Here is a 22900-nt window from a genome sequence, read left to right on the forward strand (position 1 = left end):
CTTCCACTAGACTCTTCAGTTTTGACAGTTGAATTGCTGGAGGCAGTCAAAAATATACCTTCCCATTTACATAAAAGTAGCAATTTTCTTGAATTCTCAGATGACTCTCAAACTAATAAAAACTCTAACCTGGAACACAAAGGACACTGATTTGCAGGAGATACAAGAACTTCTTGATTCTTTATCCAAGATTGACATAGCAGTGTCTTTCCAGCATATTCCTAGCCATATAGGCATCCACTATAAAGAAAAAGCAGACAGTCTTGCTGCAAAGACATAAAAGTCAAATAGACCCACTACATGCTTGGAAGTTTTCAATTGTACTTAGAGACGCAATTAGAAACTGCCATCCTTATCAAAAGCCCCCTCAAGCATCTAACTAAACCTCTTCCTCCTTCCAAAGGCCCCTGGCCTGTGGAAGGACTTCAAACTTTGTGATATAAAAGTGAAATTTTCAGAAATAGATCTACACGCAACATAAGGCTTAAAGAAAGTGTTTCGAGCATTGAAACTTTGCTTTTCCTTTACTTTACCTGTCCCAAGATGGATGGATGGATGATAGACTATCTATTAACAAGGGAAAATAACATCATTTTTATATATTCCTGAAAAGGGCTTATGCCAGCTGTGCCTCTCACTCAGGCTACCAACTGCCTTGGCTTTTTCTCCAATTAGCCATGGATTGATGACAACTTGATTCTAATTAAAAAATCATCTATCAACCAGGGAAAATGACATCATTTTTATGCATTCCTGAAAAGGCTTATGATGAGCTGTAGTCCAAAGTGTTTGCACCCATGATCTTAATGTGACTGTGAAAATGATCTTAATGTAAATGTGATTTAGCTTCTGTATTGGCATCTGTTGGCACACTGGATGATTTTGTCAGCATAACCTAAGCTGCACTGGCTGCACCCGTGATTTCAGGTACACATATATTAACAAACTTTTGAGTAACCTGCTCAGAAAGTCCAAACAGAACACAAATTTGCCAGTCAAGCTTGCACAAGAAGGGGTTTGATTGCTTTATGGCGTGTGTTCTTTGCTCTGAAAAAGTATAAATAGAAAATGATTTGGTCTATACAAGTGTTAAAAATACAACTGTATCATTGTAGCTTTGATACTATAAAATTATTTTGAGCTGCTGTCTATCTGCACTTAAAATTATTTTGAGATGCTGTCTATCTGCACTTAAAATGCAGGTTAGTAATTCAGCACTTTAAGGTGTTGATCACAGCACATCTTGATTACACTTGAAAATCCCATTTCTATTGCGTCATTTCTTATTGGACATCAAAGATTCTGCATAAAAATACCAGTCCTCTAAGGTTTTGCTTGAGAGTTAGCTTTTCCTGAACTTATGCCTAGGCAGAACAGTCCCTAAGCTAAGCCAAATTTGATTGCATATACTATCTAACCACCCAACTGGTAAAGTCTGTTAGCCCCTCCCCATTCCAAATTTCCTTGCCAGTCCAAACATTTTGGTTAATGAGGCCTCTGCTCACGCAATTTATACTTGGTGATAGTTGTAGAGTATCAGGAAGCACTACTCTCATAGAATGATAAAGCAGCATTCACAAGTGTGTCTAGCCAGAATTCAATGTCTAGGCAACAACTGTTCACAAGTAAAATTCGGCGCTTAGCTAGACACGCTAGACAAGGTGATTGGCTAGACATTGAGACATGTCTAGGATTTTCGATTACAGCCAATCAGAATGTGTCAAGTTCCACTATTTTCATCATTTTTGTTTACATTTTTAAACTTTTAATTTAAAATTGCCCTTAATGGGATAAAGCTTCTGCATTACTTTAAGGTTATTTCCATACTGATTTCTACACTCTAATTCTAGATTTTTAGTTGAGTAGTATTTGAGGGACCTTCTATAATTCTTAGTATAGGTATTTCTCTCTGGGTATTCTCAACAGCACCATCTTCTTTTTTCTTATATAGACTGGCACGCCATCTATTCTGCTATTTTCGTATAGCGCCATCTTTGTTGCCATCACTGTTTCTTCTGAATAAGTGAAGTTACATAGTTGCCAAATATTGCATAGCTGCCAAATTTAGACAGTATATTTTGCCATTTTCGGCGATAAAATTCGGGCTGCATTTTTCGGAGATAGCCTGTGCAGAAGTGAGCAACAACGAACATTCAAGAGGCCGTACAGTACTAGCGGGATTTTTTATCCTTAAACTGCTGGGATAAGGTGATTCGTGTGTTGTACTTCCCACGGGTCTTATCTACCGTTAAATCTTTAAAGCTTGTAACGCCGGTGTTGCCAAATTGAACTGAAGGTTTTGCTGACAAAATCTTTACCAAAATAAATAACATAGATATGGTAGAACTCTGCCCACGGTGCAAGAAAAATGTAACAAGAGCTCAAGGAGGAATTCAGTGCCAAGACTGCTTAAAATGGCTCCACTTTGGTTGCGCAGGTTTCGCGTATAATAAGGAAGCTGCTGACAAACTCCGAGGACAATGGCAATGCTATAGTTGCAAATCTTCTAGCAACGACCAATATAAAGCAACTCCTCCACCAAAAGCACAAAATACTAGAGGGACTCCGAGAGAAGAATCCACCAAAAGTCAAGGTCCCTCGGTAAGCCAGCCTACGGAGCCCAAAGAGATTCCTTTGGTCACTAGTTTCCCAGATAACAACACAGAATGCGGCTACTCTCACAAAGATGTTGACACTACCACCTCTTTCCTCTGTTTTCTCTGCAACGAGTGGGAACATGCCGCTTGCCGAGGTATAAATGCAGATCTCGTGCTGGTCATGAAGAGAGAAGACAGCGAGTGTCTCCTGTTTAAATACGAATGCCTCTCCTGCTCCAAACGAAAAGTAGCACTTCTACAGCTTCAAGTGTGACAGCTAACAGAAGCTCAACCTCACAGACCTCATGAGGCAACACCTTCGAATCATGGTGAAAAACCCTCACCTCATGATATCCAGCCGACAATAAATGCAATTATTCAGGTAGAAGTAGAAAAGGAATTGAGAGAACAGAAAAAGATGAATTTTGTGGTCATGGGGCTGCCTGAATCTACTGCTGTCAATGACATTACACAGGTTGTCAAATTGACTCAAGAAAACGAGCTCGGGGCAAATATCACTGAAGGGGAGATACTAGAAACTGCCCGGATTGGAAGACGAAAAGAAGATGGTAGTCCACGCACTTTGTTAGTTAAGCTAAAAAAATCACAAGAGCTTGAGATGAAAAGGCAAACAATCCTGAGGACAGCTCCAAATCTAAGAAAATCATCAAATGAAGAAACTCGTACCAAAGTATATATAAACCCAGATCTCACGCCCATGCAGAGACAAATGCTCGCCGTGAAGAGACAACAGAAGAGGAATACCCGCACCCAGTGTGATCGTCAAATGGAGATGCAGAGCCATTGGAAGCGAGGTAAAGACTCCAACGAAGAGCAACGACAAATATGAAGTAGAATAACCAAAGCCAAACAAATGCCACCATCCTTCAAGCTTAACAAAAAAGCTACTAAAGTAAAAACACTAAAGATATTATATTTAAATGCTGATTCACTACCAAACAAATTATCAGAATTAAAAGTAGAAATGGCAGCAAAGAACCCAGACATAGTAGCAGCGGTCGAAGCTAAGCCTAAACACTGTCGATATCTCCCAACTTTACCAGAGTTGGCCATCAACGGCTACAAAAGCAACACCTTGAACATAGATCAAGAAGAAGGTCGGGTAATTATTTGCTACGCATTATAAAATTTATCAATCCAGAAAGTGTCATCAAAAACAAATGGACAGGAAATTATTTGGCTTCAGATATCAAACACAAACCAAGCAACTCTAAATTTGGCTTTAATATATAGAAGTCCAAACAGCGCAGCCGTGAATGACCCAGTACTCTTTAAAGATATTCACGCTATATGTCAAAGATTAACAGAACCAACTCTCATAATTGGAGATTTCAATTACCCTAACATAGATTGGGACCTTCCACACCTCCTAGAGCATAGTGGGTCACCCTCACAGAGGGAATTTCTGAAGACAGTGAACGATAATTACCTAGAACAGTTTATTAAAAAACCAACAAGAATCCGAGGAAGCGACAAGCCAACGCTACTGGACCTAGTCCTATGCAGTAATACGGAACTAATAAAAGAGCTTACTATAGGTCCTCCTGTTGGAAAATCGGACCACGCTACAATTTACTTAGAGGTGATTATAAGTTGCAAAACTATGAGAAAAAAGAGAGGTGGATGTATTCAAAAGGTGATTACAATACCATGCGAACGGAGCTAGAAGTTTTCAACTGGACTGAAATACTAAATAACACATATCTAGTAGATGGCATGTACAGAAAGTTTGTATCCGTAATAATAGACCACAAAAAGAAGTATGAACAAATAGTCAAAATTTTTAAACGACCGCCTCTAAAACGAGACATCCTTGACCTAATAAAAACCAAGCGGCAAGCCTGGGAGACGCTCAAGCAGACTGATACCGAAAGTAATCGTAGAAATTATCGCAGAATCGCCAACAAAGTCAGGAGAGCCACTAGACAAGAAGCAAGCGAAAAGGAGAGGAAAGTAGCCGAAAACTGTTAAATAGAAGAAGAAACTCAAAGATCAACCCCAAGGCGTTTTGGAACTTCGTGAACTCAAAAAGAAAAGAACAGCCGGTTAGTCCCGATCTTAGAAACTCAGCAACAAATTTAACAATCAGTGACCCAATAGCTAAAGCCAACCTACTAAATCAGCAGTTTTCCACAGTTTTCACAACAGAGAGGGACAAAGATGAAAGTCAAGTGGAATGTCAGCCACTAGACGCAGGCAAATTTGAAGAAATAGAACTGACAATACAAATGGTCTACAAAAAACTGAAAAATCTAAACCCTTACAAATCAGAAGGTCCAGATGGCCTACATCCTAGAGTGCTTAAAGTGCTGGCACAAGAAATTGCAGCGCCATTGCACTACATTTTTGTCAAGTCGCTACAAACAGGGAACCTGCCTGATACATGGAAGCAAGCAACAGTGATACCCCTCTTCAAAAAAGGAAGCAAATCAGATCCAAGTAATTACAGACCTATCAATTTAACCTGTATCACATGCAAAATACTAGAATCTTTACTTCACGATAATATATTACAGTACCTACTCGAAAGGAGCCTCATTTCACTCGCACAGTTTGGATTCCTCAAGAAAAGATCAGCAGAAAGCCAGCTACTTGTCGCTACAAACACCTGGAGAAAATATATGGATAGTGGGATGCAGATAGATATTTTATACTTAGATCTCAGAAAAGCCTTTGATAAAGTCTCACAAAGTCAACTTCTTCGAAAACTACAGTCTATCGGTGTTGGCGATGCTATTCTAAAGTGGGTTCTCAACTTTCTGAAAGGAAGATCTCAGCGAGTGAAACTGGAGGGATATCTTAGCAGCAATGAGACAAAAGTCACAAGTGGAGTGGTTCAAGGTAGTGTTCTGGGGCCTTTACTATTCAATATTTACATAAATGATCTCCCAAATAACATAGATTCAGAGATACTGCTTTATGCAGATGACACGAAAATCTTTCCCGCAATAACAAGCCTTGAAGATACAGAAATACTACAGCAAACAAAACAGCAGAATGGATAAAAAAAGGAGCATAGAAGTGAATACAGAAAAAAGTAGTCACATTCAGCTAGGCCCAAAACACATTTCTCGGCACTGCTGCTTTGAAGGACAACAGATACCTATACAAGAAGAAGTTCGAGACCTGGGAGTGACAATAGACAGGGATATGACTTTCCCCAAGCACTACGAGCCAATCATCTCTAAGTCATCACAAGTCTTGGGAATTATTCGAAGAAATTTCTCTCTTACTGACTCCACTGTTTTCTATACTCTTCAAATCATTAGTGAGACCAATGATCCAATACGGTCATACAACAACCAGACCATTTTTTCAAAAAGACAGCAATGCAATAGAAAAAATCCAAAGGAGGGCTACTAAATTTGTTCCATCACTTAGAGACTTATCATACCAAGACCGTTTGAAAAAACTGTCGCTTCCAAGCCTCTCAGACCGATTTTTGAGAGGAGATCTTATTGAAGTGTCCAAAATATGCAACAGATACTACGACAACATCCCTCCAGAAGAGATAATAACATTCAAGAATAATAACCTGAGAGGTCACGAGTTTAAGCTAACTGAAGAACGTTTCAGAAGAGATGTTGGGAGATGGGCATTCAGCAACCGTATTGTCTCCGAGTGGAATGCACTACCATCAGACACTGTTAACTCAGATTCAGTCAATACATTTAAGAACAAAATTGACAAACATTATAGTGATAAAGCATTTGATTATTTAAATTTTTGTAGATAGAGGCGCAAGCCTGTTTTCGCAATATATTATTATTATTATTATTATAATAGTGAAGCACACTAAGGCAATTGTTTTGCTTATCTCATCCATTATCTTGTGACAGTAAAAATAGGGATTGCAATTTTGAAGGTTTTGCCGACATAAGATCTCTTGATTGGCTAGAAATGACAATTTGAAACTAAATTTGTAGTTTTATCTAAGCACCAAATTTTACTTGTGAATGGTTATTGCCTAGACATTGAATTCTGTCTAGACATGGGATTCTAGCTAGACACGCTAGTGAATTCTGCTTAAAGCAATAAGCTACCAAATTATTTCATCTTGGCAAAGTTAAAGATCAGCTGCAATGAGTTGTATCATAGTGGATGGCATTGGATGAAGCTAAACTAGCTGTGATATGCTACCTGACCACACTGAATCTGAAGTTACTGTTATGTTGTAGCCTCCACTTTATATGATTGGAGTATGTATAATGTAGACTTGGCACACACCTTGATGGTAGCTGCTAATGATGGATTAAATTGCAGAGCCCAACAAATGTCTAATCAATGCCAATTATCATTGTGGCATTTTTTAAGCCAATCTTGTTTTTGGTAAAATTCTAGTTTAGGGGCTTTTGGCTATTCTGGGAAAGCAGTTGATTTAGGGGAATGAAACTTACAGGAATGCATCAAGAGTCTTAATAATGCCCTTGGAAGATATTTGATTCAGATACCTCCACTTCTTCTTCTTCTCCAAAGAACACTGATATTTGATGACCATTAACAATCCATGTGTCATGTAATTGAAACTTTGCAAAATAGATCTCCAACTCAATGAGGCACAAAAAAATAGCCTCATCATTTGTCAATCCCAATTTATTTAGTGTCAAAGATGTGTAAATCTATTTTCTAATTTAAGAAAACAATTGGTAGTGCTTAAAATTCTACTAAATAGTATATATATATATATATATATATATATATATATATATATATATATATATATATATATATATATATATATATTGGACTATCAGGGCAGGGGATGGGGTCAGTCTCAGAAAAACAACCATGTAGGGGAGAAAGGGGTGAAACCGTACATTTTGAGGATTTTGAACCCTACAAGGCAAATTTCTAATACAAATTTCCTTTTTACACAAATATATAACTCGATTATTAACTTTTATTGGTGATTTCTTTCAATGACATTCATCAAGTTGTTTCTTGGAGAGAGCCAAGAATGTGTGACCTCTTCCAGTGTCCAAAGTTGCCCCAACAGGAATTGTATTCTCCAAAGCCAGTGTAAAAAAGATTGAAAGCCCAAAATTAAGGTAAAAAAATCTGTCAGAATTCAGTTTTAAAAGACTCCCAAATTGGCCTTAAAAGACTAATCCCTTCCCAGGGTTAATTTTTAGCTGTGGATTCACCCCTGATAATTTCATTCACCTAGATCAACTATGTTCCTAAACAGCAAAAAGGTGTAAGACTAGAATTTTCACCCCTTCTTTTTATTATTATTATTATTTACTGTGTCAAAATAATTTCTTGCAGTTTTACCTTATCACTTACAAGTGTGATTTAAGGTAATAAGTTGACAATGAATAGTTTTTTGCATGCTGTGTTAATAGTTCCATCAAGATCTTAATATATTCCTTTTTTGTTATTATTATTATTATATGGGTCCTGCAGCAACACTATTGATGCTGCATTTTTGTTCTAATAAATAAATTATTTTTATACCAAATTTTAATTTGTGTTGATTGAAATTGTGAAATTTTCATCAGGAGTAGCCAAAAACTGTAGTGTTTGATAGTGTAGTTTAATAAAGAATTGTTCTTAATTTTTTTTTAACTGCGAAAAGTCATCAGTTGTAAGGTCAATGTGCCACCAACAAAAAATCTTAAATATATCAGTAGAGGCTATATATGCATATGGGGAAAGGGTTTTTGGAGATAGGTTCAAATGGTGCCCCCCCTAAAAAAATGACACTTGCTCCTAGTAACTGATTGTTTTTCCCTTCGGAATTCTTGGAATTTATGAATCCATGTCACAATGTTTTTTTAGCCACCAAAGTCACTGGTAAAGTCAAATGGTTCAATGTGAAAAGTGGGTATGGCTTCATCAACAGAGATGACACTAAAGAAGACGTTTTTGTACACCAAGTAAGTACTTCTGTTTTAATGGTTTTCTAGTGTAGTCTAAAATTTTTATTTACTCACCTAAATATAATAAAAATTAAATGAGGTAGTTAATTGTTCATCAGGTGACCAAGTGCTGCTCAATATAGTTGTCATGTTATAAAAAATTGCTTCTGGTCAGTTATTTCTATTTGAAGCACCTTGGATATAAACAATAGATCCTTCCATGCGTTTTCGCCACCGCCAGCAACCAACAATACTTGAACTTTTTTTTTTTTTTTTTTTATGATTTGACTAGTGAATGACTTTCACTAGTCCAAAGGATAAAATATCTCTCGCCTATCAGTAAAAGTGACCACCTCGCCATTTAGTTAGTTACTCATACACAAAGCAAGAAGCAGACATAAAAAAGATATTTGCAGGCTATGGTGTGATTGAGATTTAATTGAGGAAGATTAACTGGGAGGGACAACCCAGGGTAGAGTCAACAAGCAGTGGGAGAATTTCCGGGCTCTAACTTCTGTTTTACTCAACTCCCATTCATTTCAACTCCTGCAACCGACTAGGCTCAAGGGGATTGAGTTCCGTGGAGGTTGAAGCCACTGAGTTACACTAGGGTTGATTTGAATAAGTGGAATTACATTGGAACCCTGATTTGATATATCCATAATATTGAAATTCCAGTAGTTGTTGGCTTCTGTGCTATCATATTTCTGCTTATATTACTATTACTAGTCACTCTAAGATTAGTTAATCTAGTTCCAATATTGCCACTGTGTGTTCTATCACACTTTAGAATTCTGCCTTGGCCTGTTTTAATCTAAATTATTCTTTTTTCCTTCAAAAAAGGTGTTTTTTTTTGTATTGTAAACCAGTGCTTGATTTAGTTTGGTATTTCTCCTGTTTCTCAATCTTCTTCCCTTTCCTCTTGTATCATAATGTTTCTTTCGTGCAGTACTCTTTGGTAATTTCTCCCTCTGCCCCCCCGCCCCTGCAAGTCTGTCTCTTGCTTTATTTTTTAATTGGACTGGATGGATAGTTTTCATGACCTATTTCACTCTCCTGTCGCTTTGTAAGGGAATTAATTGTTTTTTTAAATGCTATTAAATTTGCAACTATTAAATCAGATAAATGAGGGAAATTCAAATTGTTACCAAGTATAGGCAGAAAAAAAATGTTTTTGCATATACTTCCTAGTAAAGAAATGTAATTTTCTTTTTTTGACTTGGGAGTTATAAAAGCAAAATAATGTGCTAGTTTTGAAAGTAAAAGTAGAGTAACACCTTAAAATGGTCAAAATTAAACTTTAGTCCCCCTCCCCCTCACTCTTAAGTATTAATACAACACGTTAATGAAATAGAATGCAATATGTTTAATTAGTCTTTCTTAGAATGGCGAAGTAATTACAGCTGAGTCAGTCCTGAGTTAGGAATATGCCTGCTTGAATATCTGATGAATGTCTGTTAGTGTAACTGCATCAATATAAGTTATAGCCTAGCTAGTAGGCACTTATAAAACAAAATGGATAAACCTAAATATAAAACTATACTCAAAGCAAATACTCAATAAAAACATTTAGTTGATATACAAACTGGGTATATCAGGAATTTAGAATTTATTCGACAGCAATCTCAGAATTTTGTGCAAAGAAATTGTTATCACTAAAAAAGGATTCTATTGTACTTGTGTAAAAATCCTGCTTGGGAAGAAACGGAATACTCATTGACGAACGTCACTTGGCTCAAGAGGAAATGCTGGGCAAAATTTCCCTATTAAATATGTGCTCTCACGTGATTATCTCATTTTAGACTGCTATTGCGCGCAACAACCCACGAAAGGCAGTTCGCTCTGTTGGCGATGGTGAGGTTGTTGAATTTGATGTAGTTGTCGGTGAAAAAGGTAATGAGGCAGCCAATGTTACTGGTCCAGATGGAGAGCCTGTAAAAGGATCCCCTTATGCTGCCGATAAACGCCCAGGATTCCGTCGACGTGGGTTCCGTGGAAGAGGACGTGGAGGACCACCCCGACCAATGAGAAGAGACAGTGAGTAGAAATATGGTTTTTTTTTTTTTTTGTTACTAAATGTTGGAAGAAGGGTTTTACTGACGCAGCTACAAGACATTAAGGGAAATAAAAGGGAGAATGCGTAAAAAAAAGTTGGCATTGTGGCTTTTAATAATCTTTTCTTCTTTATTCTTGGTTGGCTACTCCAATAAGATCGTTATTCAAGTATATTTAAATGTGTATCCTTGTAGATAATTTTGAGGTCTCCCCCCCCCCCCCGAAAAACGATCTCAACTGTGCTTCTTGACAAGACTACGCTTGGCAAATGAAACTCAGAGAGGAGAGAAAGTAACAAAATGAAAAATTAAATCAAAAAGGGTGAAAAAACGAGGATTTTGTCAGCCAGTGACGAATCACGAAAATGACAAAATTTAACCAAATACTTTAACAAGGACCTCCAGCAAGTCGTCCTCAGTGCTAAACAAAAAAAACACGAAAATCTAACCTTTCGAAGTTTACCCTACAAAGACAGAACAGACACTGAATAAAAACCAGGCAGGAATCAATGAAAATGAATTTACCAAGATGATTGGGCAAGGATCTTTCGCCTTGCAATAGTCAAGTGTCTGTTCTGTCTTTAAATAAAAGTTCAAATAGGGATAAAATCCTTTTAATAGACAGTGAAATAGAAATTCACAAAAATACCAGATATTTCAGTCACATATACAGTGACCGTCATCTGACCGTCATCAGAGTTTTACTACTGATGACGGTCCCTGTATATGTGACCGAACTATCTGGTATTTTTTGTGAATTTCTATTACATCACTGTCTATTAAAAGGATTTTATCCCTATTTGAACTTTTATTTATCGTCATGGAAAGGCAGTGTGGTCTCCGAAATTATCTATGTTCTATCTTTGTAGGGTAAACTTCGAAAGGTTAGATTTTCGTGTTTTTTTTTCTTTTTTGTTTAGCACTGAGGACGACTTGGCGGAGGTCCTTGTCGAAATATTTGCTTATATTTTGTCATCTTCGTGATTCGCCACTGGCTGACAAAATCCTCGTTTTTTCACCCTTTTTGATTTTATTTTTCATTTTGTTACTTTCTCTCCTCTCTGAGTTTCATTTGCCATGTATAGCCAGTGTGGTCTAAGAATGTTTTTTGACTACGCTTGGTTACTGAGGAAAGGACAAGATGCAACCTACAGTTGCAAAGAGTTGATTTATTTTGTGGTTGTCAGAAATGTAGTGAAAATAAAGAAGCATATTTGTTTATTCGAATCTTTGTAAAATAGGGCCCACTTTATATTAGTACTTTATAGAATTCGTCACAATTTTTCAAGACTGGCTATTTGGCTCTAGGTTGTTAATGAATTATGTTAATTATTATATTTGTAAAGTCAAATATTGGTAAAATTGAATCACTTATTGATGCTGATCATTCTTCTTCTTTTTTCAGCCGAAAACGGAGGCCAGTCCGAGGAAGGAGAGGAAGGTCAGCGGGAAGAAGCTGAAGAATTCGGTCGTACTGATGGGGGATACAGAGGCCGTGGGCGCGGCAGAGGACGTGGACGCGGTAGGGGAAGAGGATTTGGTCGTGGCTATGGTCCAAGATACTACAGACGCCCGCGACTCAGTGAAACTGCTCAGGAGAATGGAGAAGTGGAACAACTTGATGAAGACGACCGTCCAGTTGGTCGAGGCCGCAGAAGAGGACGTGGTCGAAGAGGTTTGTGCAAAGCCATTTTGGTTATAGCTATAAATCCTGTTTATATTTTGAAATTCATCTCTAATTAGTTATATGAAGATAATCAAGTAAAGATACTCGGCTTTCAGGGATTTTTCATCTAAAAAACAGCTATTTTATGTGTTAAAAAGGGGCTTATTTAAATGGAAGCACATGCTTTTTTTATAATTATTACTAAATACAGTTCTCTAAATCGAGTCAATTTAAGGATGAAATCGACTAAAGTTTTGCAATTGTGGGATTGGCGTAAGAAAAATGTTCGATGCTGGTATTTAACTGTACTAAAAGTGAGTTGTTTTTTTAAGCGGATTTTAAGGCCTAATTTTTTCAGGAGATTTTTTCTAGCAGTAGTGCCTAAAGTGTTTTCAAATGTGCTCATATCGAACAGGAGATACTTAGCTTTTTCCCTGAGCTTTTCTTAGATACACTTATTCAATAATAAATCTGTTCAATGTTAAATAATAAAAGGCTCCTGCGGTGGCGGAGTGGGAGCTTACATTGTTGTTGTTTTTTTTTGTTTTGTTTCAAACAATGCAAAAAAGGCATTTTTCTGGAAAACATCCCATAAAAAGGTATTTTTCAAAATCAAGGGAGGGGTGTAAAATAAGAACATGAATATGGTTCTTCGTATTGTTTATCAAAGCACTATTTATAATAGGTTGTATATATTGTGTAAATAATTCAATATCAGGCATTAAATTCAAAGGCAGGAAAAATTGCTCGGTATGTTCTGGTTTTTGAGTGTTAAGCTTTACTGTTGAAAAGAAAGCAAAAAACTATGAGGCTAGTTTCTGTTTTAAGATGGTGATGAATGCGAGAGAATTTAGGCAAAAAAATTAATGCTGACAGATTTGAGATATTAGTAGTATATTTTGGGTATCTTTTGTTTTACTGAGTGAAAATTTTATACATAATAAAATGGTATAAGAAACGCCCTTATTTTTCTGAAATCCGGGCGCTTTTAGATCGATAAACGTCATATTTATCGATCATTTTGAAACCACTTCTAATACTAATCAAGAAGGAGTAAATAAGTGAAAGGTTTGAACAGATTGCGATCCGGGTGGTTGTTGCGCTAGATTTGGAATCCTTTGTCCAACGGGTGTGGCCGGTTAATTCCTGGTGTGGCGTTATTTGTTTTGAGATCAGTAGTATACTCTATAAGCTCAGCCACAGTCGACCAAGCTCTAGATAATTTCGGAGACCACACTGCCTTTGCATGACGATAAATACAAGTTCAAATAGGGATAAAATCCTTTTAATAGACCTTGATAGAAATTCACAAAAATACCAGATATTTCGGTCTGGGCTCATCAGTATTTTACTACTGATGACGGTCAGTAGTATTGACCAAGCTCTAAATGGGTACCTGGAGAAATCTGAGTAAGATAAGCAGGAAGGGTTTGCAAAAGCACAGGATGGTTGGCTCCCTACCCCCTCCCCTCCCCCCTTGGCACTCTGGCTGAAGGGCCTTGAAACGGAGATCGGTACCACCGGTCCAGTACAAAATTTAATTAAAAAAAAAAATCACACTGAATACCTATCTGTGACACAAAACGAGAGAAGTTCCATGGTTTTTCTAATATTTCCACGAATTTTTTTTTTTTTTTTTTTTTTTTTTGATCTCTTATCTAAGCTTTACAAGTTATGGCAAGACCGCCCAATCATTTCTTAATGGTCTGGCCACACAAACTAATAAAGTCATAATGGACTAAATAGGGTGATCCTTGAAGGTACCGAATCCCCTTAAGGATCAATAAATAATTGCTTTTACTTAGTCCTCTTATTATATTGTAAATACGGACAGGGCTGTGATTGTGATATTCTTATAATAATTTTATTATTATCTCAAGTAAAAAGAGAATAAAAAATGGCCAGAGTCATTTGAAAAAGTTGGGAGTAATTCCAGAAAAATTACAAAAATGTTTTACCATTCAAGGGTAATTTAGATTTGTTTACAAGCCAGTGTGAGCAATTAGGGGCCTAAAATATACCTATGATTAGTTTTCCTGCTCTAGCAGGAAGTTCTACAGCGTTTTCTTAATACATTTTTTAATTTATTTTACATATTTTGTTATTTTAATATTCAATTATTCATATTGTGGCTTGGGTCATGATTTTATTATGCTTAACTATCTTAAGTTTTCTTCGTTTTTTAGAGGGGCGGGGGTAGATAAGGGTGGAAATTTGAGCGTTCTCGTACTCAGGTCATAATTAATATAATATGTGTTTACATTGTTCAATAGTGTAGTGGCGTCAATTCACGCAAATTTGAGGGGTGGGTGGTAAACTTATTCAAAATCTATGGGATGAGTTAATGTTTTTTTTGAATTTGAAGTTAGTAAAATTGAGGTTGGTTTTCTTTGAGGCTGGTGGAGAGGTTGGTGTTCCAATTTTGATCTAATAATTGCTGGTCCTCCTTAAAGTTTCTTCCCCAAAGAATTCACGAGAGTAGAAATGATCATTTTTGGAAAACTGGATTATAAATACAGTGACTTGAATGAAAGAAATTTTTACTAGGCTTGTAACTCACCTTTTTATAATAGATTCATAAATATAGTACCAATCTTTGTAACTACAGTTTTTTAGTAACGAGGTCTTTCTGTCATAAAGTATTTTGAAGTTTGAAGAAAGAAGTTTTAAGTTAAACTTTTTTCGATATTCTTGTAAAAAGTCCCACTAGTAGTTTTATTAACGGTAAGCTATTCGGGTATCCTGATCATGGGGAAAATATGTCCTTTATTTGCTTGTTAAATTTGTATATCTTTTATGAATGCTACTATTTATAACCCTCCCCTCCCAGACCTCGTCCCTCCAGCTGAAATTTAGTTTCTTAAAAATCTTGTCAAAAATAAGGTAAGTGCATAATTCAAGCATCAACAGAAATGAACATAAAGCTTAAAGAAGTTTTTCTATTGCAAATTCGTTCGCTTAATTAAAAGATATCACTGAATTTTTAATACGCACGATTCTCTTACATCCCAAGCCTCTCTCTTTACACCCTCCCAAGAAGTTCTAATATCCTTTAGATCCTTCCTTACGATCTCTTCCCACACGATTCGGGGACGACTCGTTTTCCGGCCCTTTTTGGTTGGTCCTAGACGGTTGGTCGAAAAGGACGATCTTCGGCAATCTGGCATCCTTCGTCCGCAGAATTTGTCGTAGCCGTCTCAACCTTTCTCTGATTATATCCCTATAAAGTGGGATGGAACCACATTTTTGTACAGCTTCCCGGTTGAGATACGGTTAGTCAGACGGCTAGCCAAAACAATCCGTAGACAATTCCTCTGAAAAACATATAACGAATCCTCCATCTTTCTAAGTGCTCACGTGGCCACTGCCATCACTGCAGCTTCCCATACTCGTAATTTTGGTTTGCGTACATATCTTCCTATCCTTTCTAACCTTTTTCAGTTACGAATAAAAAACACCGTTTTCCTGTAATCCAGACAGAAGAGTAAACGCTAGGTTTGTTAACGCCTGTCGGCTGTTATAATTTACAGTAATAAGTGGACGGAAAATAGAAATATACAGATTAGATAGTAGTCTGTAGATCGGAATAATTTGTTATTAATATTCGTTATTTCGAATAGTAGTTCTACAGGAATATACAGTAGTCCTTGGTTGTCCGTATTTTTTTTCTTTTGTTTTACAAAGAAACGGGCCAAGTACGCGAATTTAGAAAAAAAAAACTTTGCTATTGATGAAAACCGTAAAAGCCATATTATTTATGTATGTATTGTAATTAAAGTTTTTTTTTCTTGTAGGCTATCGTGGTGGCTACTACTCTCGTCCTAGAAAATCAGAGGGCGAGGAAGGTGAAGAAGAAGTATACGAACGTGGGGAAGGGCGACCAAGGCGACCACGCTATCGCAGACCATTCCGTGGTCGTGGCAGAGGAGGCCGGGGAAGAGGCCAAAAAAGCTATGAGGATGAATCACCTGAAGCGGTTAGTTCATACAAAATATTAAATATTTATAAAAAAGGCTCATAACCAAAAGGGATTCTTTGTAGGTTTTTTATAGTAAAATGTGTCTCCAATAATAATGGCGGCCGCTGAGGGGCCGCCAGTTGTGGTAATAATTGTATCACCTTTTAATAATTATTTTGAATGATTGAAACTCCTCTTTCAGGGGGTTTAAGGATGATGTATTGTCGGTTAGGTTTTCTTGGAGATTGGATTGCTATCCGTGAGTAGTTTTTTGATAAGTATCTCTATGAAGCATTGTGAACGTCTCCTGGACTTAGGTGACCAATGTGAGCGGGGTCATGAGCTTTTTTTTCCTCCCTTTACGCATGTATTATATTAGGTATTTGCAGTAAATAATTTCTTAGGTCATACTGCCTTTTTATTTACGCTGAAACGAAAATGTTAAAAACAGGTGAAATTTTTGATAAGACAGTAAAAATAACGTAAGTCTCCTGGATTAAGGTGATCAATTTGATTGGGGTTACGAGTTTACCCCCCCCCCCCATTTTTGACGCATGTATTATATTAGGAATTCATTGTAAATATTATCTTAGGCCACATTGCCTTTCCATTTATAATTGATACTAAAATTTTGCCTTATGGGAGACAGGGATTTTGCTAATCAAAATTTTGCCCCGGGCGCAAGAGAAACCAGAACCACCACTGCTGCTGCGTTTACAACTGTTCAAATGACCGAGGGTGGATTTTGCAGACTCATTGACGCCAGAGGCCGTCAATGATTTTCGAAATCTTGTAGTTATTTATGCTGGAAGTTTGAATATAAACGTCAAGTTATCTTCATCTTCTAGTAGGTGATTTAAGCTCGTGATTATGAGAATTATGAACAAATTTGGTGTCTGATATTTGTATGCTATTCTTGTAGTGATCAATTCTTGATTGACTAGAACCAGAATTGGAATATTACTTACAAACCTGTGAGTCAATCTGGAAAATAAAATTAGTGATCAGTATTTTGCTACAAACAATCACAAACAAAACCAACAGTTAATTTCAATATCACTGGCTGGAATGATCCTCGTTTTTTCGTCTTCACAATTTTTCTTATTTTGTCTCTTAAACATTGTGGTCTTAGAAATTATCCAGATGGTTGTATCCTATTTGAAGGAGAACCTGCTCCTTTCCTGGAGGAGGGAGATGTCCTATGGGAAAACTTTTGCACTAATATTTTCTTGATTGTAATCAAATAATCTTTTTATTTTAAAGGCAAGCCCTAGATTCTATTTTGAGGAATACCATACTCTTTTTTTGCGTGTGTGTGGGGGGGGGGGGCAATGCCTTAAAGAAATTGTTATTTAAAAAATATTTTCACAACTGTAGAGGGGACAAAATTAGGTACACAGAAAAGCTTAATCCTTGTGGTACTCGAATTACTTGTCTGAATTCTACGACGATACTACTGTATACCGCTGTATTTCCTCTTCCCTTATATTAATATATACTTTTCTAATTGTTCCAAAGCGAAATCTCATGTTAAGAGTAGTACAGAGGATTCTCCCATAATCGTGGGCTAGAAATACAGTAGTTTAGTATTTTAGATTATAGGAACCCAATTGCAATCTTTTTTTGCTATTCTGTAATTAGTATAAACAGTATGCCATTTTTCTTTTCTTCTTTTTATATTATAAATGTCTAATATTTTATTTATGATATTCCTTAATAGAAAAGCCATGGTCCCAAACAAGCGATTCAAAAGTGCTAACCAAATAAAATGTGTTTTAAGTTACTGCTTCATTCAAAGGTCTATTGCCAGAGGCTTTGTTCTCTTTAAATAGGCCTATTAGGCTCTGATCAGTAATCAAGTAGTGAAAGAACCATAATGTTTAATAGAGAAACTCAGGGACGTCGTTTGGGGGTGGCAAGGAGGGAATAATTTGGAGAGAGAAAACAAACAAATGTGTACCTTGGTGAATATTCGATTCGACTCTTATTTGGTTCGGAGTTTAAAAAGAATAAGGTTCTCAGTCTGACATATTTAAAAGCTTCTAAATTTAGGGGCTTCTTGCCATATTGGATAGTAACTGGCATGGTGATTTAAGCCTTCGCCTTTGTATCCTGAGGCTTAATCTATCTCTTGGGAAGACATTTTATAACACTTGCCTCTACTCCTTATTTTTCAGAGGTCACTAACCTTAACAATCTGTGTATTATAATAGTGAAACCTCGTAAACTAGATCTTTTGCTCAACTAAGGCACAAGGAAAGTCTCACGTATCATATCTTTGCTCAATCCAAATTTATGACGTTCTAAACAGCTGTAAATCTATTTCTCAAATTTAGAGAGGAGGGGGCTCATAAATTGAAAACTGAGCTTTAAATTGAATTCAAAATTGAGCTTTAAAACGGGGGTAAGGAAAGGGTGGACATCCACCCTGAATATATGGTAGTGTTATATATATATGTTTTTTTTTCTTTTTTAACTTTTTGTCTATATTTATTCATTTTCTATTCCACTTTGCTGACATTACACTAGAGTTTTGTAGCCTTAGTTTTAAATTACTGTATGGTTTCATTATTTGGATTCATATGCCATCTAGTTTATACACCTTCTAAGGTTCTTATTTTACTGTTTTAGGCTGAAGGTAACGAGGCACCGCCTCAACAGCAGCAGCAACAACAACCGGTTGAAAATGTCACAACAGCCGAAACTGCAGCTTAATCTGCTAATAGCATAAGGATGACCTGATTGTTCTTCTGGAATAGGATTATAAGTGATTAGTCATCCTTGCTTTAACAACCCTCTCCCCCCCATCTGCTTTGTTGTTTTTTGAGCCTCTGTTTCATCTTTGATCATCTGATAGTGTTGATTCTATCATTGAATTGTGTAGCAGTTGATTTTGTTTTATAGTGTATCATGACCCTATGTCATCATCACAACCTTAGAGAATTTCAACCAGTGTTTTATTGTGTGTAAGCAGAGCTTTTGAGGGCCGGGCTCGATTTGTAGGAGTGTGCTTCAAAACTCGTGTAACCTCTCTTGGGTCATATTTTCAAACATCCAATGTAATCACCTTTAGGAAATGTAACGGCCCTCCGTTTAGAATTTGACACAGACAGCACTGGTGAATGATATTTTTAAACAACAAGCAGAACAATAAGGAAATGTTTTTATATATATAAGACAGTGGAATGCAACTTTGAATGAATATTTCGACCCTATATTCCAGGGTCGTCCACAGCAAAACAAATTAAAAAAAAAAGAATATGAAAGAACCCATATTAAAATAAAATATTTAAAACTAAAATATTTTGAAAACAGTCTTAGCATCATTATCTAAGGGAAGTCAACCAGGAATCTGGTTGATATTTGTTTTGCTGTGGACGGCTCTTGGATATAGGGTCGAAATATTCATTCAAAGTTTTATTCCACTGTCTTATGTATATAAAAATACAATTCCGAATTGTTCTACTTGTTGTTTATGATGGAACGGCAGTGTGGTTTTCGTCGCTATTTATTGACATTTTTAAAGATGTTATTTAGATGGTGAGATGCGTCGATTCGAAAACGTGAGCAGTTTTTTGAAAAGAAGCATGTTCAGCACACTTCCACCGGGTCCACAGTCGCTTTTCAGACACTATTTTCTCTCTTTTAGAATGTAATAGAGCTACTTTAATGAAGTTTTTTTTTTTTCAAGCTGATTTTTGGAAGTTTCATTGACTTAGCTTTTCTACTTTCTTTAAAATATTGAAGAATATTTGTCTGATAAGCAGTTGTTTACCCTAGACTGCTGTTGGGGCTGAGTGTGCTTTGCTAGTAACATCTCCATTGAGTAATTGCACATGTTTTTTTCAACCATTTAATTGGTTGAACTGATTAGTTCGGCTAATTACTGTAACGTGAAGTTCAAAAATCTGGTACTATTGTCGATGTTATTTTTAATTACTTACCTGTTTGGTCAGTATTTGATTAGGCAGTTATTTTTAATAATATTTGTACACTGATTTTTTGTTGAAAACATGTGCATTTGCAATAAAAATGGTACAAATTGCTTATATTGTCGTATATTTTAGAAGAATTGAATAGGTTTTTCTTATCTGCGGTTTTCACTACGCTTTACTCTAATTTTTCATATTTCTACAGTGATCATAGCTTTTGCATAAGGATTTTGGAGTGGTTTGTCCAAAACTTACAAAATTCAACCTAAAGGCTTAAAAATAGACAGTAGAGAAAATGGCGTGACAATTTTTTATTTAGGAATTTTGGGGAAATTCTTCTTAACAAATAAACAAGGATTAATGCAAGGCATTTATATGCCGTTATCCACGTTTTGGTAGTAGCATCCGCCTAGTTTAAAAAAGAAACCTTTGATCTTCCGGAGCCATTAGCGGCGCATCCGATGGGACAATTTATCCTCTTGCGATACAAATGTACAAGGCCGTATCCAGGGGGGGGTACCCGGTTTGAACCCCCGAAATCTTTGACCGAGTCGAAAATTAGTAACCCCCCCCCCCCCCCCCCCCGAACAAAAATCCTGGATCCGCTCTTGCAAATTTAGTAGGAAAACTGGTACAGTTTATTTCGAAGCATCGGCAACGCTGCTCTCCGATCGTCCCAATGCAATGTTGCATCGGTGACATCTTCCCATTCAGGTAATAACAAGGTCCCAGGCGTCCTCAAATCTCGGTCAAAAGTTCAGGTGCCAAAAGACAGGTCACGCAGTAAATTATAATTAGCATAGGTAGGGGATACAGTGAAAATATAAAAACTAGAAGTGAAGGCGGAGAACATTTTATCTTAGTTGAAATAAGTTCGGAGACACAGGAAGATACATCTGTGAAATAAGATTAAAGTATTTGTAGCCTTATTAATTTTTAAAGAATTAGTAAAAATTATGTCTGAAATAGGAGTTGCATAATTCCTAGCCTGTAAAGGCCTGTCAACGTGCTGAAACCAAAATAGATTCTTCAGCTTATTAATAAGTTGATAATTATAATACATGATTGACTTGTAGAGAGCGACTGCCACTTAATATTACATAAGTTAAAATGACCAAAATGAATTACCGATTGCATAATATGTAATAGAATTAATCTTGGGTAAACAAACAGCTTAAGGAAATCTTTTACTTCAATATAGTCATTAAGGACCTTGGCAATTAGTCGATTTTTATTGTTTCAATTTTTACCGTAGGAAAAAATTTAACTAATTCATTTTACTTACTTGCATGAATACACTGAAAACGTCATACTGCCTTATTATTAAAATTCTTTATATTAAGAACTATAGTATTATAATTCTGAAACAACTAACTGAAAGAATGCAGTTCCCAGGTTTAAATAGATATAAGATGGTTCGAAAGTGGGGTGGGGGGGGGTGGGTTTCTTGATGTCCTTGGAAATTCAAGGGAACGAAATTCATTGGAAGCAAAAAAGCCCTAAAAATACAAGTTGCATCTCATATTATCGGAAGGTATTATTAAAGCTTTGTATGATATTTTATGGGTCATAACTTGGGCAACAGAAGAGAAAAAAGAATGAACGCCCTTGAGCTAAGTTCTCAGTTTAATGTTTTTATGAAGGGTTTAACACCTCAGTGAATCAATACCCTTTTAACATGACCTGAATAATAAAACCCTAACGTTACCTATAACCTTTCAAGCCCTGACTCATGTGTGAATCAGGAACAGAATTCGTAAAGATCAGGGTTTTCCACTTTGGGGATGCAGTTTATAAAAATTCATCAGTGTGAAACGACTAAAACCTAATCGCCGAATTGTAACACGATTAGGCAAAGCTATATTCACCTTCTTAGTACTATTATTTGCATGATCTATCCATGACATTTTTGAGTTAAAAGTCACACCTAAAATGTTCATATTATTTACAATTTGCAAATTTATCACTTCGACTAGATCTAGTCTATTCATCTGATTAGTTTTAAAGGTGTGTTGACAAAGATAATATCGAGTTTAATTTGTTGTACTCACCTTTAATTAATAATTTATGACTCCCATTGTAAATTAATCTTGTATAATTATAACTGAAAGAATTGTTTGGGAGCCTGTATCTTGAAATTTCCGTTTTCTGAAATTACTCCCCTTATATTTTGGGAAACCCTGAAGTAAGAGATGAGACTGTAAATCATTTGGTAGCTTTTAGTAATCTTTTATTGGTGGAAATTTGCCTCGAACCAATAGGAATCCTGGAATTGAAGTACCTCCTTATTTTAACATGTTACCTTACTCATTGGCGTGAAAAAAATAAATTAAAATATCGGAAACGATTTGTTCTCCTTCCTGGGAACGAAGAACATTCAGAAATTGTGATGCGCTATCCGAGTCAAGATCGATGCACGCCTAGGTGAGTGTGAGGAGAACCACTCAACTTATTTCGAGTGTACCTTTTTTTTTTTTTGATTGGCTACTTATTTTGACATAATAACCAACTTTTAGCTAAAAGTACAAATCAAGACGCGACTTAATCCAAATTTTTACGTTGCAATTTCTGTTTCTTGACGATCCAGCAGCACATTTAACATTCCGCTCACGTTATTTACTACTACTAGCAACTCACCGCAGCACCAAGCCGCCTGAGGCCAACGCACGCTCGTTTTACATCCCAATCTATTGAAAGCCTCTCTCTTTACACCCTCCAAGGAAGTTCTCATTTCTCTTAAACCTTTCTTTATGGCATCCTCCCAACCGCGGACGACCTGCTTTCTGTTTAGCCCTAGACGGTTGGCCGAAA

At 36.4% G+C, this 22900-nt stretch overlaps 1 protein-coding gene across 1 annotated transcript in view; it reads left to right on the plus strand.

Annotated features, from left to right (window-relative positions):
• The window catches only part of LOC148955969 (uncharacterized), a 38034-nt gene extending 17828 nt beyond the window's left edge, over positions 1-20206 (plus strand). The window contains exons 2-6 of the mRNA XM_089088234.1: positions 8400-8497; positions 10282-10516; positions 11939-12208; positions 15994-16175; positions 18789-20206. Coding sequence (XP_088944360.1) covers positions 8400-8497; positions 10282-10516; positions 11939-12208; positions 15994-16175; positions 18789-18872 — 869 coding nt within the window. The 3' untranslated portion in view covers positions 18873-20206. The remainder of the gene's footprint in view (positions 1-8399; positions 8498-10281; positions 10517-11938; positions 12209-15993; positions 16176-18788) is intronic.
• Positions 20207-22900: the final 2694 nt, after the last annotated feature.

This window comes from Artemia sp. Qi Xiang Cuo, chromosome 1 (assembly GCF_049724085.1).
Source record: "Artemia sp. Qi Xiang Cuo chromosome 1, ASM4972408v1, whole genome shotgun sequence".
Lineage (NCBI taxonomy): Eukaryota > Metazoa > Arthropoda > Branchiopoda > Anostraca > Artemiidae > Artemia > Artemia sp. Qi Xiang Cuo.